This window comes from Bos taurus, chromosome X (assembly GCF_002263795.3).
Source record: "Bos taurus isolate L1 Dominette 01449 registration number 42190680 breed Hereford chromosome X, ARS-UCD2.0, whole genome shotgun sequence".
Taxonomy (NCBI): domain Eukaryota; kingdom Metazoa; phylum Chordata; class Mammalia; order Artiodactyla; family Bovidae; genus Bos; species Bos taurus.
The window spans coordinates 126,318,955-126,338,563 of NC_037357.1; the positions used below are offsets into that span (position 1 = coordinate 126,318,955).

Here is a 19,609-nt window from a genome sequence, read left to right on the forward strand (position 1 = left end):
CCATCCTTAGCAGATAAATAAAATACAGGAAAAGACAATCAAGCCAAATTATTTCTAAGAAAACCCCACTTCTGTCCTTATAGGCAGTTCATTAATGACTACACAATCTAAGAGCTATTTATTACTTATAACCTGGACTCAGCAGCTCACTTGGAGAGAATATTTTATTAGTTCCTCTCTCCTATACAGAGTAGACAATGATGGTATCTGAAGCAGAATTTGTTTCTTATTAATAGGTCACTTCTAATGTTAATTTCCCCAAAAGCTGATGACCATTTTGCAACTTGCTTTGTGACTCTTTTCTCAATTTTTCCAAAGATGGTATATAATAGCATATATAATATATGCTATTATATATTATATATAATATATTATATATATTTTATATTATATTTTTAATATTTTTAAATTATATTATATTATTATATATTATTAATATATATTAATATATATTTTATTGTTGTTGTTATTGTTATTGTTGTTATTGTTATATTGTTATTGTTGTTATTGTTGTTGTTATTGTTATATTGTTATTGTTGTTATTATATTATTATATAATATATTATTATATATATATAATATATATATATTCTGTTATATGTTGTTATGTTGTTGTTATTGTTATTGTCATTATTGTTATATTGTTATTGTTGTTATTATATTATTATATTATATAATAATATAATAACAACCACTCTAAATGCACTGGAGAGAGATTAAATTACTACATACCATAGATGTTTAAGGGCATCAGAGCTTAATTCTCTCCCAGAACCCTAACCGATAAAGGACTATACAGACTAACCATTATGTGTCTGGCTGTCCTCTCTCCAGGTCTTAAAAAATTATGAGTGTTAAGTTGCTCCTTATCACTCTAAAATGAACTGGTCTGGGACCTGAAATAAGTCTTATACAGTTCCCTTATGGCAAAGCTTAGATACCTGACATTTATAGCACTATTTGTGTTGCTGGGTGCTAGCCTCTCTCACCCTGACCCCGTGAGCTCACCTAACTAGTGAAAGAGTATCATGGTGACGGATGATGACTGAACAAGCAGATAAAACAAATGCCTCTTTTCAACAAATGCTGCTGGGACAACTGGAAATCCATATGCAAAAGAATGAAGCTGGACCCCTTCATCACACTGTACAGAAAAATGAACTCAAAATAGACCATAGGGCTCAATATAAGAGCTAAAACTATAAAGCTTGTAGATGCAAACACAGGAACTAATCTTCATGAACTTGATACGGGCAATGGTTTCTTAGATATGAAAGCAAAAGCACAAGGGACAAAAGAAAAACATTAGATAAATTAAACTTGATCAAACTTAAAAATATTGTGCTTCAAATAGTGTCATTATGAAAGGAAAAAGACAATGCACAGAACAGGAGAAAATATTTGCAAATCATATATATGACAAGGGATTTATATCCAGAGTATATAAAGACCTCATAACTCAAAAATTAAAAGATAAGCAATCCAAGGAAAAATGGGCAAAAAATATAAGCAGACATTTTCCCGAAGAAGTTATTCACATGGCCAATAAGCACATGTAAAGATGCTCAACACCACTGTTCATTAAGGAAATAAAAATCAAAACCATAAGACACCATTTCACACCCACTAAGATGGCTATGATAAAAACCCTAAAAATCAAATAACAAGTGTTGGTAAGGAAGAGTAAAATCTGGAACCCTCATACTTTACTGGTAGGATTGTAAAATGCAATAGACACTGCCACTCTGGAAAACAGTATGGAAGGTTCTCAAACTGTTAAACATAAAGCTACCATCAGTCCAGTCCAGTATGAGTTGCTCAGTCATGCTCGACTCTTTGCAACCCCAGGGACTGCAGCCCACCAGGCTCCTCTGTCCATGGAATTCTCCAGGCAAGAATACTGGAGTAGGTTGCCATTTTCTTCTCCAGGGGATCTTCCCGACGCAGGGATTGAACCCAGGGCTCCTGCATTGCAGGTAAGTTCTTTACCGTCTGAGACACCAGGGAAGCCCAAAGTTACCAAATGACCCAGCAATGACCCAGCAATTTGATTCCTAGGTATAAATACTCAAGACAAATGGAAATATCAGTCCACACAGAAATCTGCACATAAATATTCACAGCATCATTATTCTTATTAGCTGTAAAGTGGAAACAACCCAAATGTCCATCAGCTGATGTATGGGTGAATAAAACGTGGTATATATCCATATAATGGAACATTAATCAGCAGTTTTAAAAAATTAAGTTCTGACTTATTATACAACATGCATGAACCTTAAAAACATGATACTAAGTAAAAAAAGACAGTCACAAAAGGTCATATGTTATATGACTCCATTTAAATGAAATAGCCAGAATAGGCAAATCTATAAAGACAGAAAGTATTGATAGACAACGGTTGCCTGGGATGTGGGAGTGGAAAGTGACTGCTAATGGGCACAGAATCTCTTTTTAGGGGCGATGAAAATGTTCTACAATTAGACTGTTATGATGAGTGTATAACTATATAAATATACTAAAAACCACTGAAGTGTACACTTACAAGAGTAAATTGGACGTTACATGAAACACATCTAAACAAGGTTGCTTTTTAAAAAAGATGAAAAAAAAGACAAAGATTTCTGCTTGAACTCCACCAGTGGCCCTCCCATCTACTTTGGAGGATATCATAGCCACCACTCAGTTGTCACATAGCCAGCACTGATGTGAAGTACAGATTACCGTGAAAAGTTGGGGAGAACATCAAAGAAAGTTTACACGTTTGTATCTCTAAGACCCATCCTCTAGACTGGAGGGTGGCTGGAAGATGGCCAAAGCTCTCAGGGACCATTAAGGATAAAATATACTTCCTTGATGCACTAATACCACTAGGGAACTGTCCATTTGGAAAAAAAAAAAAAACAAAAGCTATCACCTAAAGAAGAGTGCTGCACAGATTCAGAATGAAGATTGACTTCATCAGCAAGCTACACCCAGAGAACTTGTTACTTTTCTTCCTATAACAGTGTAAGCAGGAGAAACTCTGCAGCAGACCCTGATACCTGTAAGGAGCAGTGTTATGACACATCCCAAGCATCTGTGTTAGTGACTAGTCAGGCTCACTTGAAGTCACACATAGCAGCAGGTTTCTGCCCTCAATTTCTGCCCTCACTCAATTTCACTGAGGCAAGTGATGGTTCTTCTTAAAGTCAAAGTCTTCTGGAGAAGGATGGCTTGTCCAGACGATGGTTTTTTTGGTCCCTGATCATGTCCACAGGTGTCCCTACCCTCTATTCAGCTACAGAAAGTTATCTTAAAGGCTCTGCATGTGACCATTCTGTGCTGAGATGCTCAGCAACAGAACCTCTTCATGGGAATGAAAAGGAATCACATGCTGCATCTACTCAAAGTCAGGTCTGAGGGTCTTGAAGCTGGTCACATGCATTAGGGGGACATGAGATAAGACAGGTAAAGAGGGGAACTGTCATTTATAGTACTGTCTTCTTCCCAGGAAAACACAGGCCAAAACAAGCAAAAAGGGTGGGAAGGAAAGGAAGAGGAGAGAGGAGGGGAAGGAAATCAAACCAATCTGAAACACACCCCAGCCTGTGATTCACACACTCCTTGGGAGGTTAAGTCTTATCACTTAGAAATCCTCTTTCTACATGACTGGGAGACTGTAATACTATCACAGAAATGAGTGAGGTAAGACTATAACCATTAAAATCACACCAGTCCAAGGGGTTGAGTGTAAACATAAGTTTACATTTACATAAGAATATGCAGATTTAAAATGAAAGTTCTGACTATATGCGCATTTATCTGTTCTACTTACTTTTGGACTGCTGGATGGGGTTTCACGGTTGCTACAGAAGCTGGCCCGCCTACAGTGGTAGACGGTTCTTGATTTTCTGTAGCTTGATTTTCAGGTCGGAATTTCCTACGGATGGGCTTCGATGGGGGTTGAGAATATGGTATCTCCTGTGGATTAAAAAAAAAAAGTTAAACAAGTAAATGCCACTCATCTTGTCAATGCCCTTATGTTCCTCCTGGCCTGTCCCCACAGTCAGTCATGCGCTCTATTCAAACTCCACATCCAAGGACACTTGGCTGATTTGTGGCTTAGCAAGACCTGGAGGGACCATCAGATTCCAGGGGCCTTTCCTTCTTTTTTTTTCCCCATGTTTGCAGCCTATTACCTTTTTGCTACCTAGAAGGACACAGGAATCAGGTGCCCTCTTTACCTCCTCTCCTTTCTTTTTTAAATGCTGTGTGCATCTCACATCACGAGGCCTTTCCTTATTAAAGACAAAATTCTCTCTTGCCTTACTTTGGGGCTTTGGGGAATATGTTCTAAATAAGTTCTAAGTTTTAAAGTTTGTAGAGGTCTTCATCATAAACTCCTCATTCTCCTACCCCCAGCTCCTACATCAAGCCAAGCTGGTGAGCCACTGTGTCTTCTGGAAGGAGGCAGCTAGCCTGCTTTCTTGGAGGCCCTACCCCATCTGTCCTCCCAAGCATAGGCACATGCTCTGTGATGGGAGGAGGTCCTGAGAAAATGGGGCAGAAGAGAGGAGGGGGAGAAGCTGAATGGAGAACATGGTGAGTGAGTGAGCAAATGCACTGGGACTCGGTGACACAGTGGGCAAGGGTAAACTGTGGCACAAAGACTAGAAAGGGGAGACTACCCAGGCCCCCTAGGCAGTCCTCGAGGTTTAGTAGGGTGTAGGGTCCTGCTAAGGGCCCTCCCCATTGCTCCTCTCGGTCTTGACAAAAGCAATGCCACCATATTTAGATTAGAGGTTGAAGACGGAAGTACAAACTGTCAGAGACATCAAGGTGGAGCCCGGGAATCATCAGGACCCTAATCTTCACAAAGAACCCAGATTCAAGGAAATCTGGATCATAAACATCATGTCAGGGCATGAAAACTTTAAGTCTCTCAGCTAATAGAGGCAAGCAGCCTAGGGGAGGGGTCACAAGGCCATCACAGTAATGTCCTCATGCTGGCCTTACCTTCTTTGTTGGACTACTTTCTGCAGCTTGAGAGGGGGCCCTGTTCAGCTGGGGATGCACCTCAGCCTCAGATGCTTGTTCCGACTGTAGCAAAAGATCACAGAAAGGAAAAAAAAAAAGCAAAAACATAACCACCTAAATATGTAGTAAAGAGAGCTTAGGAAAATAGTTACTAAGGGGAGACAGCCAAGGATGGTCAAGTCTGGCAATCCTTGAGAAAACTTTCTCTAGATCCTGCTATTCCCTCCCATCTCTCCTCCCAGCACTGTTCAGTCTTAGGAAAAGGAGTAAGAGGAATGTCTTCTATAATTGGATGTATGTATTACTAAAAACTAATGCTCTGAAAGTGCAAACTAAAAATAACAAGGCCTAGTGGAAAAGTAGGGGAAAGAAATTAAAATTTCAACTCAAGCACTAAGAAAAACAATTGTAATAAAAAGCACTGAATTTTTTTATATTCAATTTCTGATAAAGAAACACTAGTAGATATGACTGTTTACCTTTAAAAAAAAAAAAGGAGAAGGGTAAGCATGATGGAGGGAGAAAACAGAAGGATTCTGGCTGCTGAGGGATATGGAGTCTGTGAATAAAAACACAAAGACTGGGCAGGAATGGCCCCAAAGGCCTGCAAGACAGTGGGGCCACACAGCCCGGTGGCAGAGCCCAGGGAGCAGGGACATCCCATGCAGCTCCCTATCTCCCAGGCTTGCTACATTTGGCGCTACTAGAGTCTTTGGTTTTCAGCAGCTATTAGCCAGTGATGCAAAATGTTAACATGTGAACCAATATGACCTCCACGTTATTTATTAGTCCTTTATAGACTCACAAACTAATCTGCATCACAGAAACACATTGCAGCACACAAGCTGTGGCCTGAGCACACCCACTTCATCGCTAACTGGGCCCTCTCCAAGCTCTATTGGAGCCCTGCTTATTCGTTCCTCTGACCCTACTCCTCTCCACCTCTCCTGCCAACTGCCCTCAGCACATCCCAGCTGCCTCTAGTCTTCAGAGACCAATGTCCAGCTCGGCACTCTTGTCCCCATTTGTAAAGCTCCTGTCCCTTGCATCTGATGAGCCAGTGTCCTACTTGGAATCATTCTCTCTTCCTGTTATGGCTCCTCTTATCCCTCAGATGTGGGGTTTGGGGTTCTCCTGTTCCATTTTTCCCTCCCTGTTCACTCTTTCCCAGAGTAAGCCCATCTTTACTGCCTGCCCTGGATCCTTGGTGCCCAACGCACTCCCACTCCCTGCCTCTTCAAAACCCACGATGCAGGCACTCAACATGCCTGATTTCTAGTTCCAAGTTTTTCTTATAGCTTTCTCCTTTCCATTAAGGCTAACTGTATTATTACCATTGCTGTTACTGTTATTAATAAATGTATACTATGAACTACCAAAACCTTGCTATGTGTCACATGTTGCTCTAGGTGTTTTGCATGGATTATTGCATTCATCATCACAGCCCTAGGAAGCAGAGGGGAAATTGAGGATCTAGAAGGCAAGGAATTCACCCAAGATCATAGAAATAGCAGAGTGTGAAACCAGGCTTCAGGTCCCAAAACTGGGCTGTGACCACTATGCTATATGGCTTCCAGCACTCTTGGGCCTGAGTGTTATTCACTCAAGAAATATTTATCCAACAGCCATGACAGGCAGAGCATGTACTAGAACCAGTGTTTAAGGATAAATAAGCCCCAGACCTTGCCGATGAGGAGCTTGAAGTCTAGTGGAAAGGCAGAGAAATGAGTGGGCAAACAGGCTTCAGGGGAATAAGGACTCTGTCAAGGACATGTGGAGCCTATAGGAACAGCTGGCTTTGTGGATGACCAAGACTCAGGCAAAGGTGACATTCCAGCTGCAAGCTGGGTGAACAGCCAGATGTGGCCAACTAGAATGGCCCTGAACAGAGCCTCTTGATGAAAGTGAAACAGGAGAGTGAAAAAAGCTAGCTTAAAACTCAACATTCAAAATACTAAAATCATGGCATAGGGTCCCATCACTTCATGGCAAACAGACGGGGAAACAATGGAAACAGTGACAAACTTTATTTTCTTGGGCTCCAAAATCACTTCAGATGGTGAGTGCAGACATGAAATTAAAAGACACTTGCTCCTTGGAAGAAAAGCTATGACCAACCTAGACAGCATATTAAAAAGCAGAGACATTACTTTGCCAACAAAGGTCCATCTAGTCAAAACTATGGTTTTTCCAGCAGTCATGTATGGATGTGAGAGTTGGACCATAAAGAAACCAAAGAATTGAACTGTGGTGTTGGAGAAGACTCTTGAGAGTCCCTTGAACTACAAGGATATTAAACCCATCAATCCTATAGGAAATCAGTCCTGAATATTCATTGGAAGGACTGATGCTGAAGCTCCAATACTTTGGCCACCTGATGCAAAGAGCTGACTCATTGGAAAAGACCCTGATGCTGGGAAAGATTGAAGACAGAAGGAGAAGGGGATGACAGAGGAAGAGATGGTTGGACGGCATCACCGACTTGATGGACATGAGTTTGAGTAAGCTCTGGGAGTTGGTGATGGACAGGGAAGCCTGGAGTGATGCAGTCCATGGGGTTGCAAAGAGTCAGATAAGACTGAATGACTGAACTGCACTGATCCCTCCCATCAAGAAACTTACAGAAGCCTCTTAGGTTCATCCACCAGAGGGCAGGCAGAAAAAGCAAGAAGAACCACAATCCCACAGCAGCTAAAACCAAAACCACATTATAGAAAGTTAATCAAGATGAAAAAGCAGAGAGTTATGTTCCAGATGAAGGGATAATATAAAACCCCAGAAAAACAACTAAATGAAGTGGAGATAAGCAACCTTTCAGAAAAAGAATTCAGAATAATGATAGTACAGATGATCCAGGATCTCCAAAACAGAATGGAGAAGATGCAAGAAATGTTCACCAAGACCTATAAGAACTAAAGAACAAAAAATGATGGACAATACACTAGAAGGAATCAACAGCAGAATAACTGAGGCAGAAGAACAGATAAGTGAGCTGGACGACAGAATGGTAGAAATCACTGCCCCAGAACAGAATATGGAAAAAAGGAAGCAAAGAAATGAAGACAGCCTAAGAGACCTCTGGGACAACATTAAACACACCAACATTCACATAATAGGGGTCCCAGAAGGAGAAGAGAGAGAGAGAGGACTTGAGAAAATATTTGAAGACATAATAGCTGAAAACTTTCCTAACATGGGAAAAGTCAACCAAGTCCAGGAAGCACAGAGAGTCCCAGGCAGGATAAACCCAAGGAGGAACACACTGAGACACATAGTAATCAAAATGATGAAAATTAAAGATAAAGATAAAATATTAAAAGCAACAAGGGAAAACCAACAAATATTAATAACATACAAGGGAACTCCCATAAGGTTATCAGCTGATTGCTCAACAGAAATTCTACAAGCCAGAAGGGACTGGCATGATGTATTTAAAGTGATGAAACGGAAGAACCTACAACCAAGAAAACACTATTCAGCAAGCCTCTCCTTCAGATTTGATGGAAAAATCAAAAGCTTTCCAGACAAGCAAAAGTTAAGAGAATTCAGCACTATCAAACCAGCTTTACAACAAATGCTAAACAAATGTCTCTAGGCAGGACACACAAGACAAGGAAAATAAACCCAAAACAATTAAGAAAATGTTAATAGGATCATATATTCATAATTACCTTATACGTAAATGGATTAATGCACCAACCAAAAGACATAGACTGGCTGGGTGGATGAAAACATGTACATGCATGCACTTTCACTGACCACATCACTCCGTTTGACCCCCAAAATTGTGTGTAATTATTTTATACTGTTTAGGTTAACCATGTTCCCCTTATGGCTTGCAATTATCTTTTATTTTTTATCTGGCTAATAATTGTGAAAACTGATAAACATCTTTTACTAGTGATTATGTAGCTATTACTGACTTAATACCATTATACCATGATTGGTCAACAGAAAAAATAATAGAATTATATATCACCAAAACCACCATTTAATAGAAAAATCTGTAATCACTTTTTAAAATTCAGATGTATATCAGAATTATCTTGGAACTTTTTGAAAAATACAAATGCTCAGGTATCACTTTTTTTCTCCAAAGCTCCAGATATGTTTCAAATCAGCAGCTATGTTTAAAAACAACTGGACTATATGATGATCTTTCACTTTTATCTAGTTTGTTTTACTTTTTCTATTTCATGTTCGGTGCTCCCATTTCATTTAGTTTATGTTTTCCAATTTCTCCATCTCTTCTTTTTTTGATGTTCTTTCTCAAGCCTTTATCAAGTGTAGTAGAAAAGCTTTAGAAAATGTGAATTTTTGCCCAACTAAAAATTTTATGACATTGATTCTACTTGTCTGACAGTATGAATAGAATGCTAGATTTCTAATTTAAAATAATAGATATGCAACAATCAACAGGGGCTTACTGTATAATGGGAACTATAGTCATTATCTTATAATAACCTATAATGGAATATAATCTCAAAAATAATATATGTGTCTATGTATAACTGAATCACCTTGCTGTGCATCTGAAACACTGTAAGTCAACTATACTTCAATAAAATTTATATATTAAAAAAAAAGAAAAATATTTTTTCATTCTGCTTTTGCAACAAAAAAACTTGGACAGTCACATGGACTTAGACGGTGCTGCCACTTAGGATGTTGAGAACTACTAAGGAGCTGTGATGGGACAACATGGGCTCTGCTCAGCTGGCTCCCCAGAAAGGGACATAGGCCCAGGGAGGCTAAGCATTTGGATTCTCCACCAGAAGAAGGGATCATTCACTTATTCAATTAGACAGATAATTATTTTATACATCTGATGTGCCACTTTCCAAGAATCCTCATCTGGAGCTCTGCTTTTAGGCAACCTGACCTGAGACACCAGGCAATGTGCTCCTGGAAGAGGGGAGTTAAAGCATTCTAGTATGTTTCTCCCTGGGCTCTTTCTTGAATAAACTTTTCTGGGAGAAGCCAGCTGCCATGTCCTGAAGCACTCAGACAGCCTTGTGGAGAGGCCCACATAAGAAGGAAGTGAGGCCTCTTGCCAATAGCCATGTAAGTGTGCCACGTTATAAGTGAATCCTTCAGGCCCTGTCAAGCTTTCCAGATGACTTCTGTCACAGTTGACATCTTGACTATGGCCTAATGAGGGACCCTGCGCCAGAATCACCCAGATTAGTTTCTCCTGAATCTTGAACTCATAGAAACTTTGAGATATAAATGTTCATTATTTTAGGTCTCTTAAAAAACATTCCAGTATGTCTGGGACTTGCGGTCTAGTAGAGTGGAACAAGTGTGAACAGTGGAGAAAAATGGGAAAGTTGAAGCTGGAGAAGGACAGTGAAGTAGACCACACGTGGTCTTATGGATTGTTGTCCTGGCTTGTTTTATCAGCCACTCAGCGCCATTCCCCATGACTAAGCTCTTCCCTGCACTGAAGGGGATCGGAGCCTGTGAACTACATTTATAAAATCTCCTTTCAACACAGTTCCTAGCTGCCACTGAGAGTCACTCACATGAAATCAAAGAAATAAGAAAAAACAAGCCATATTACTGCTCCTCTGACAGTGGTGGGCAGAAAAGCATAGGCTTCAGGAGTCAGAGTATCTTGCCATGGATGGACTCAGGCATTTCCCTGCAAATCATGACTCTGGTGCTGCAGACAGCCTGAGCATTTCCAGCTGTTTCCTTCAGTTCTTAGAATAGCCACGCTTCCTAAAAGTTGTGGTAAACCTGATAGCATTGGCCTTCACCCACCTCCACTCCTCTAGCACATCTAATTCTTTTTGTAAGTACCTAATTCTGTGCATGAAATCTCTTTCAGTGTGAAATACCTAGAGTGGTTTCTGTTTTCCTGACTACACCTTGGTTGGTACATCCATGTTGAGGATTTAAAGCTTATCCTGGGGGTCACAGAGGTCAACAAGGGATTTTAGGTAGGGAAGTAATCTGACAAGATTTGGGGTTTTAGAAGGATTATTCTGAATATGCTGAGTGAAACAGATTGGAAGAGACCCATAATGGGGGGAGGGAACTCAATTAGAAGACTAAAGAAGAAAACAAGACAAAAGACAATGGTCATTCAAACCAGTCTGGTGAGAGTGGAGATAGACAGCTTCGAGAGCTATTTGGACTGGAGACCGGATACCTCCTTGGAGATTGGTGGAGTGTGGGAAGTGAAAGGAAAGAACAGTGACACACGGAATCCTGGCTTCCATCTTAGACACTGGGCAAATGGTTGAGAGAGGAAACAGTTTAAAGCAACAGCAAAGAAACATGGCCACACAATACCTGAAAAAAAAAACTAAGCAGATTCATCACAAAGCAGTGCTAGAACCACCCATCCAATCCGGGTTCCAAGGTAACACCAGTTCCATGAATTTCTTAGAGGAGAGATTAGCAAGCTTTTTCTTTACAGAGCCAAAATAGTAAATATTTTCAGTTGTCCAGGTCATTCGGTCTCTGGGTCTCCAGGTCTCTGCTGCTGCTGCTAAGTCACTTCAGTCGTGTCCGACTCTGTGTGACCCCATAGACGGCAGCCCACCAGGCTCCCCCATCCCTGGGAATCTCCAGGCAAGAACACTGGAGTGGGTTGCCATTTCCTTCTCCAATTCATGAAAGTGAAAAGGGAAAGGGAAGTCACTCAGTCGTGCCCGACTCTTAGCGACCCCATGAACTGCAGCCCACCAGGCTCCTCTGTCCATGGGATTTTCCAGGCGAGAGTACTGGAGTGGGGTGCCTTTGCCTTCTCCCCAGGTCTCTGCTGCCAATCTGCAACTCTGCTGCTGAGTGCACAACCAGGTATAGAAAATACAAGGAACGGGTGTGGCTGTGTCCGAATAGACTTTATTTACAGAACAGGTGGCAGGACAGATTTGGTGTGTGGGTCACAGTTTGCCAGTCCCTGACCTGGAGGGGAAAAGATCCTACACATAAGGTCAGGAAACACTGCACAGTCTCTCTCCCTCTTAGAAATCCAGAGAACACACAGCACACCACATGCTTTGAACTCCTGTGAGGTAAAGGAAGCCACTGTCTTTGTTTAACCCAGCAGTTCCCCAGACTTATTTGGCTTCAACTCCTTATTCTCATATAATTCACATTACCACCCAGCAAAACTAATGTCCTGTGTAACACACTTGGGGAAACACTGACCTACAGACTGGGTTTTAGAGGAACAAAGGAAAACCATTACACCTGATTTGAAAGGCAAACACCATTCAAGCCAAACATACATCCATACATCCACCCCCTTCTCGCCCTGGCCAAGAGTGTGAAGCAGGGTGAGGACACTGCTGCAGGGCGAGAAAGGGCTCCCTTCCTGCCTCCCTCTTTCTCTGCAGTAGCTGCTGTTATTGCTGCTGCCAACTACTTCTCTGCATGAATTTATTTACTGGGCTCCTTTAAAACCTCCTGGACACAAACACAATAAAAATCATTCCTTATGGTAAAACAGATTAAAAGAACATGGATAAATCATGGATTTTTTTTTCTTAAAGGAGCTTAAAACAAAATAACTCAGGTTCCAGTTGCAGATGAGCTCACGAAGGCCCCATGGTGCCTGTCTGAGACCAGTTGCTCATTACATTCCCTCACCTGGGCCACTGCAGAAACTTCAGTGGGTCTTTTCCCAGCCTTTGGTTTTTCCCCTGGTCCAATCCATCCTGCATACCACTGAGGAACTCATCTTGCAAAGCACCTTCTCATCACAACGTATTTTTTCAAAGCCCCTCGATGGGTCCCTCAGGCCTGGGCACACAACACACTCCTTCAGCCAGTTAAAGCTCTTCCAGTGTCTGGCTCCAATCTTCCTCCGCATCATAACTGCACTAGTGTGCCCATCTGGAACCTGCTCCAGGCACATAACTATTACCTAAATCTTCAAACATATCAGAAGTTTCTTCTCAACTCCATTCTGTTCTAGATCTTCTAGCCCAGTGGTTTCCAAATAGAGCTGCACAAGAGAATTATCTGGGGAATTTTTATAAATTACAGACTTTTACATACTATCCCAGACTTCTTTAATTAGGATCTCCTAGGTCTGGAGCATTACAACTTCTATTTTAATAAGCTCCCTGGTTGATTTTTTTTTTTTGTAGCCTGCCCAGACCAACTAGGGACCACTGATGGCCCAAACTCTTCAGTTAAGAAATGAGAAACCCAAGTCTCCAAGGTCCTAGTCTGGAAAAGGCCACAGGTGCACCAGTAAAAACTAAGCAGGTTTCTTAATTGTTTTCTTCTCCATTTACCATGGAGGGAATACGTGGTATATGCAATATGGCTTCACAAATAAATATATATTTGAAGTTGGGAAAAATTTTTAGCAATAAGGCTTTTGTTTAAAAGTCAGATTTGCAACCAAAAAAGAATCAAATCTCATTTAAAAAAAAAGTATTCTAGTTGCAAAACCAACTGCTACCATGTGAATAACTGATGACTTTTTAAAAGTTGTAATATTCATGCAACTGACAGATTAGAAAAAGAAACTCAAGTTTCATTTACCTCCCAAGAATCCAGGCAGATCCCAAGATGGAATCACAAAGGCTGAGGCTAATTTCTAGACAGATGAGCAAACAATCCTGCTACAGCCTCTCAGGGATCTCCAGCATCTTACTGATATCCTCAGTGTCATTCAACCTGACTCCCATCTGTGCTGGGTAAGGACACACCAGAAAAACATGTGGTCAAATCCAGGCATAGAAGTTGCAGAACCAACGGCCAGCAGCACAGTGGCCACAACAAATTCCATCATTTCAGTCACTCTCAGAGAGAAAATCCAGAGGACTGAGTTCTCTGTAAGAACAATTTCCAAAATCCACGACCCAAGTCACTTGTGAGAGATAGCTAGAAGGCAGGAGCTGCATCTTATTTCACTCTTGCTTCCCTGGTACTGAAGCTGAAGGTCAGCAAACAGCAAGTCCTCTGATCAATGTGTGCAATGAGCCAGTAATGAATCCAACACTATTTCATATTCCAGTGCACAAGTCAAAATCATCATCCCATGTTAACTGGCGCCACAGAGCAGAGCAGGTACAGGGCACAGACTGTGGAGTCAAATCCAGGCTTGGCATTTTCTTGGTACATAACCTGGACATTGGCTTAACCTCTCTGAGCCATAGCTTCATCATCTGCAAAAGGGGATAATCCACCTAACTTCTAATGTTGTGAAGATTAAGGGAAACATCTGTCTTTGAAGGACAGGGAGGCCTGGTGTACTGCAGTCCATAAGGTCGCAGAGTTGGATACAACTGAGCAACTGAACAACAATAGGGTGCTAAGCACAAGAACAGAGTAGCTATTCACTAATGGCAGCTGCTATCCTGATCAGGAAGAAAATTATCATTGGTTTCCCAGGCACAGGATCTACTTCTGTAAGTAGAAGTTAACATAAGGAACTTTCCCCCTCTTGCCAAAAGATGAAAACCTTGAGCGGGAGAGTGCACCTCAAAGTCCTACCTTCACTTGATGTGTTACCACACTTATAATGTTGAATTCCTTTCCCACTTCCATTGCTCTGTATTAATGATGGAGGGTTTCAATAACACTTTTTCTAACTGCTGATAGCTCATACATAGACTGTGATAAATGTCCCCTTTGGGGCTGACATGGCCCTTCCTGCATGAGCCAGGTCCATCAGAAAGGTGACTTCAGAAAAAAATTCAATTAGAAATAGCTGGCTAGAGAGGTAGCTATAAAAATTATGTAAGAGTTAGGAATCAGCCATAAAATAAACTCCGTATTGATGAGGATGTAGAAGTGAAATGAGAGTACTGTTGATGGAGTATAAATCAGTAGACTTCATAAAACCATTTGGCAGCATCCACTAAAGCCAACATATGCTTACCGCATGACCCAGAAATTCTACTCCTAGGGACAGACCCAAGAGAAATGAAAACACACATCCACTCAAAAACTCGTACATGAACATCCACAGCAGCATTATTTATAACTGCCAGAATTTGAAAACCTCCCAAATATCCATCAACAGTAGAAAACAGTGATATATTTGCATATACAATGAAATACTATACAGCATTGATCTACAACTGCATACAACAATCTGGATGGATCACACAAACAGCATGCAAGGAGAGGCCAGACACAAGAGTATACACTTATGGTTCCACTTATATAAGGCAGGAAACAAGTAAAACTCATCTATGCTGTTAAGAGTCAGAACAGCGGAAACCCCAATAATAAGAATTGGAACTGAAAAATAGCATAAGAGGGACTTCCTGGGTGCCAGTAGTATTCTGCTCCTTGATATAAGTGCCAATAACACATGTGTTGAGCTTGTGAAAATTCATTGAGATGCACACTCAATGTGTACCTACTGATACATATTATACTTGAATAAGAAGTTAAAAAATAAATCCAGTAAAGCCAATTTCCTGTAATGTCCTTAAAGTGCCACCTAGTGGCACAAGTTAAATGAAAACAAGGAGGAAGATTCATTTCTAGTCAAAAACACGGCCTCGTTTCTAACATTTTGGGACCGGGCTGGAACAGTCCCTAGATTTAAAAACAAACAAACAAACTCCACAAAAAACAAAAACCTTATCCCCTGGCACAGAGAATCCTGACACAAAGATTCAGTGGTAAAGTAAAGCCGTCTACAACAGAGCAGGCTGGTACCAATGAGCCAGTGATGACGTACAGCCCTTCCACTGTGCCTGCAATCATCCACGGAGGAAATATTTACAACACGGATGTTGGCAAGGGCTACAAATAGTAGCTTTTTCTTTCATCAGAGAGATTTACCAGCACACCAGTAAGGGATACCTACAGAACTTGCTGAGCAGAGCAGGGTATTCAGGAGACAGGAAGAAAGAACTCATTCATCCTATTTTCCCAGGACAGGCTTCTTTCCCTCTTCCTCACCTTGAAGGCAAGGCCTTAGTCAATTTGTTCTAATTATGGTTGAGAAACAGAGTTGGGAAGGTCCACTCACAGCAAGCCTTTGAAGCTGTCAGGTGAATAAAGGATATTTGCTCAAGGTTCTGCTAGTGAAGTCTGAAAGAGTATCTTGGTCAGATAAAGGTCCTCCAGGTAAAGCCGTAAACTACAGATATAGGCATCGCAATCTTCATGTTAGGAGATGATGGGTTAAAAGCTTATGGGGGACTGTCTTTATGCTGATTCTTTTCCTTATCATTTCCACTATTTAAGGTAACAGATGAAAATGGGGATTTCACCTACAGATTGTAGTTTGTTGACCCCTGATGTAGGCCAGCCATAAAAAAATCACAGATGTGGGAAAGAAAATGATTCTAACACAACTCAGTCTGGTACTCATTCTGGGCTCGTGGTCACAAAGTTCTGGCTGTCCTGAGTCTGTAATTCTGTTTGCCAGCTAGACTCCACCTCTGCTTCGCTGGGCCTGTACTGATAATTATAACAGCTCACTGTTGTGAGAGTTGACCATATGCCAGGCACCATCCTAAGTAAGTGCTTTAGAGATCTTGACCATCACAACCTTATGAGAGTAGACACTACTACTATACTCATTTCACAGATATGAGACACAGAGAGGCTAAGTAAACTTGTCCAAAGACACACAGCCAGTAAGAAGCAGAGGGAGGATTTGAACCCCGAGTCCATGTTCTTAACTATTCTGTCAGGCTTCCTCCCTAGGCCTGCCCTCTGGGTGTTCTTCACTGTCCACTCCTAATGACAGACACCACAGCACAGGGGGCACCCTCCCATCCTGCTCTGCTTCTGCACTTGCTTCTCCCCTGACACTTAGGGGAGTTTCCTGGTTTCTGTCACTGTGTGGTGGGGGACAGGGGTCAGAGAAGAGAAATAAGAATTCCATTATTCAGGAACCTAGAAATCAGGCATAGCTGCCTCCCAGGGCAAACACTGGGCTATCTTGTTAGTTATACAAAACATGGTGTCCAGCTATCACCTATAACCCTTGACCATAGAGCATGAGGAAATGGGTTTAGATGAGACACACAAAAAATGCCAGAGTTATATAGATGCACCATGAGAGACCATGGGCTGGAGGGCATTAGGCATAACTGCTTTCAGACGATGGGTGAGAATGAAGGAACTGAAGGAGAAGGACCACATCACAACCTTTGTGTTCCTACAGTTCTCAGCCAAGTGTGGGCCTCTCATCATCACCTGTCATTAACACCTGATGAACTCAGTAGATGAACTTAAGGACTCTTTCAGAGGAGTGATGCTAGCATAGTAAGCTTTCACAGTAACATCACAAGCAAAATATAATAAGGAGAAGGAAAACAAGCTGCTAGTGGTGGGATGAAGCTAATTTATTAAGAGGTTTCAGAATATAAAATGTATCAGTGATAATGTGTCGACTCTGTTGTTAAGAAGAGAGAGGTTAAGAAAATAACTCTGAGACACGGTTGCATAGTAGAGCACAGTAGGAGGAGGTGGCACTCAGAGTCTTGATAGTCTGGGGCAGAATAGCAGCTTCAGGCCTTACTTGCTCTGGGCAAATTTCTGAAGTTCTTTGTGCCTTAGTTTGCTTATCTGCAAACTGAGGACAGCAACAGAACCTACTATACATGGTTGCTAGGATTAAATGAGTTAGTATTTATAAAGCACTTAGAAGAGCATCTGGCACATAAGCACTATACATAAGTACTTGATAAATTAACAAAGTAAATAATCACAAAGCCTCAATGGTTTGTATACATTTAAAATCAATTTTGAAATGCATAAACAATAATTATTTATGATGTAAAACTTCTGCCTCTTTTTTTCCCCTCTTTAAAAGCAGGATATGAAATACACTTGGCTTTCTGCTATACCAAATATGGTCCAGTGACCAAAATGTGAAAGCTCTTTTGGCAAAGATGAACATAAGTCTGCACTGGGGAAGGCACTTTAAAAATAAACATTTTAGCTTAATGTTAGGAAATACTTCATATTTATAAAATGGGCACAGAGACTGAAAATCCATATTAACTTGTGCTTAGCAGATCTATAGTTACTTTTTATGATGTGCAATGAATAATTTTTTCTTTCTCTTTCTCTAAAGGTTTATCATTAAATTTCAAGCACCTCCCCAGAAACCTTTCCCAGTTTTCCTCTTCTACAAAAGCTAGCACTGTTACTTACTAGCTATGAGGCTCTAAGTACCTCACTTCTACTTTCTGAACTTCAACTTTCTGTTCCGTAAAATGCTATGCAACGATAGATGACAGCACAAGCAAAAAAGTGTTAAAGACTGAGACCCACTCAGCAGCAAGATAAAGATCCTTGTGGGGCCAAATCACAAATTGGTAGGCAAGGCTAAGGGTTCAGAAGTAGGTGGAGGGAGCTGAGTGCTCAAATACAGCAAAGTAAGGGATTTAAATGCCCCACATGAGGCAGTGGGCCCATAATAAGATCATTCCCTGAAGCCAGAGACTAAGGTGACACTTCACTACCTGTAAACCTACAAAGCCAGGAAGAAGTCTGTGAAGGTGTTCAGGGCTGCCTACTTAGGAAAGGAAGCAGAAGCAGATACAACATCGTAGCCCAGTCTTGAGATCAGCCACCATCTGGTATCATCTGCATGATCCCTGACATCTGTACTGGAAGGAAGTGCTGAACCTCAAGAAGAAGAACCAGCCCTAGACTAGAGGCCCATGGGTGCAGGGCTGTGGGGTATGGTTGGCAGAGACACCACTGAACTGCTAGAAATGGAGGAGCTTGGAGAAATGAGAATGAAATTTAAACTCCAATTTCAAATAAAACTGTTAAGCAAATTTCAAAAAAAAAAAAAAGAAAGGAAAAAACACAGCTCTAAGAATTTACTTCTGACAAAAATGAAGACAGAACAAGTTGAAAATAAGTAACTTTAAAATAATTTCATTTAGAACCCACAAAGTTAACAGTAGGGAATACATCTCAAAAAGGAACTGAGAACTATGAAACAAATTGGGAAAAGCAAAACAAGAACAGACTGACATAAAAAAGAATGGACTATAAAATCTGGAATCAGATACAGTTACTCAAAAAGAGTTATAAGTTTGGAAGTCAAAGATTTCATCCACAGCCAACACAGAGAGATCATGATATAAAAAGATGAAAAGCCATGACTAGAAATAAAAGATGTGTTGACAGACAGAAACATACCTAATGAATGTCAGAAGAAAATAGAAGAAATAGGTAAGGAATAAGAACCTGCAGAGACATGACTGAGAGTGCTCTAAAATTAAAGACATGATTTTCCAGATGGAAAGTGCACACCAATCATCATCTAGAATAAATAAATTTAAATCTATACCTAGACCCATCACAGTGAAGTTGCAACAGAACACTGAAAATAAAATTTTAAAAGCCACCAAAGAGAAAAGATAGTCACTCCAAAGGAATGCAACATAGATTCACAGAATACTCAGCAGCAACAAAAGTAAATGCCAGACAAGAAGAAGGTAATAATTCAAAATGCTGAAGGAAAATAACCTTCAACCTAGGATTCTACATGCAGCAAAATAACCACTTAAGAGAAAGGGCAATAAGAGTCTACTATTCAGAGAACATAGATGTATTTAAAAAACTATTAGATAATGTATTTCACTAAAGGGTTTCTTTGAGCCTCAAAATTGCTAGAGTTATCATA

The 19,609-nt window shown here is 40.8% G+C and overlaps 1 protein-coding gene across 2 annotated transcripts in view; it reads right to left on the bottom strand.

Annotated features, from left to right (window-relative positions):
* REPS2 (RALBP1 associated Eps domain containing 2) overlaps positions 1–19,609 on the bottom strand; it is a 244,962-nt gene that overhangs the window by 30,075 nt on the left and 195,278 nt on the right. For both annotated transcript variants that reach the window (XM_024988440.2, XM_024988439.2), the window contains exons 15-16: positions 4,999–5,082; positions 3,818–3,963 (exon numbers count right to left, since the gene is read on the bottom strand). In XM_024988440.2, coding sequence (XP_024844208.1) covers positions 3,818–3,963; positions 4,999–5,082 — 230 coding nt within the window. The remainder of the gene's footprint in view (positions 1–3,817; positions 3,964–4,998; positions 5,083–19,609) is intronic.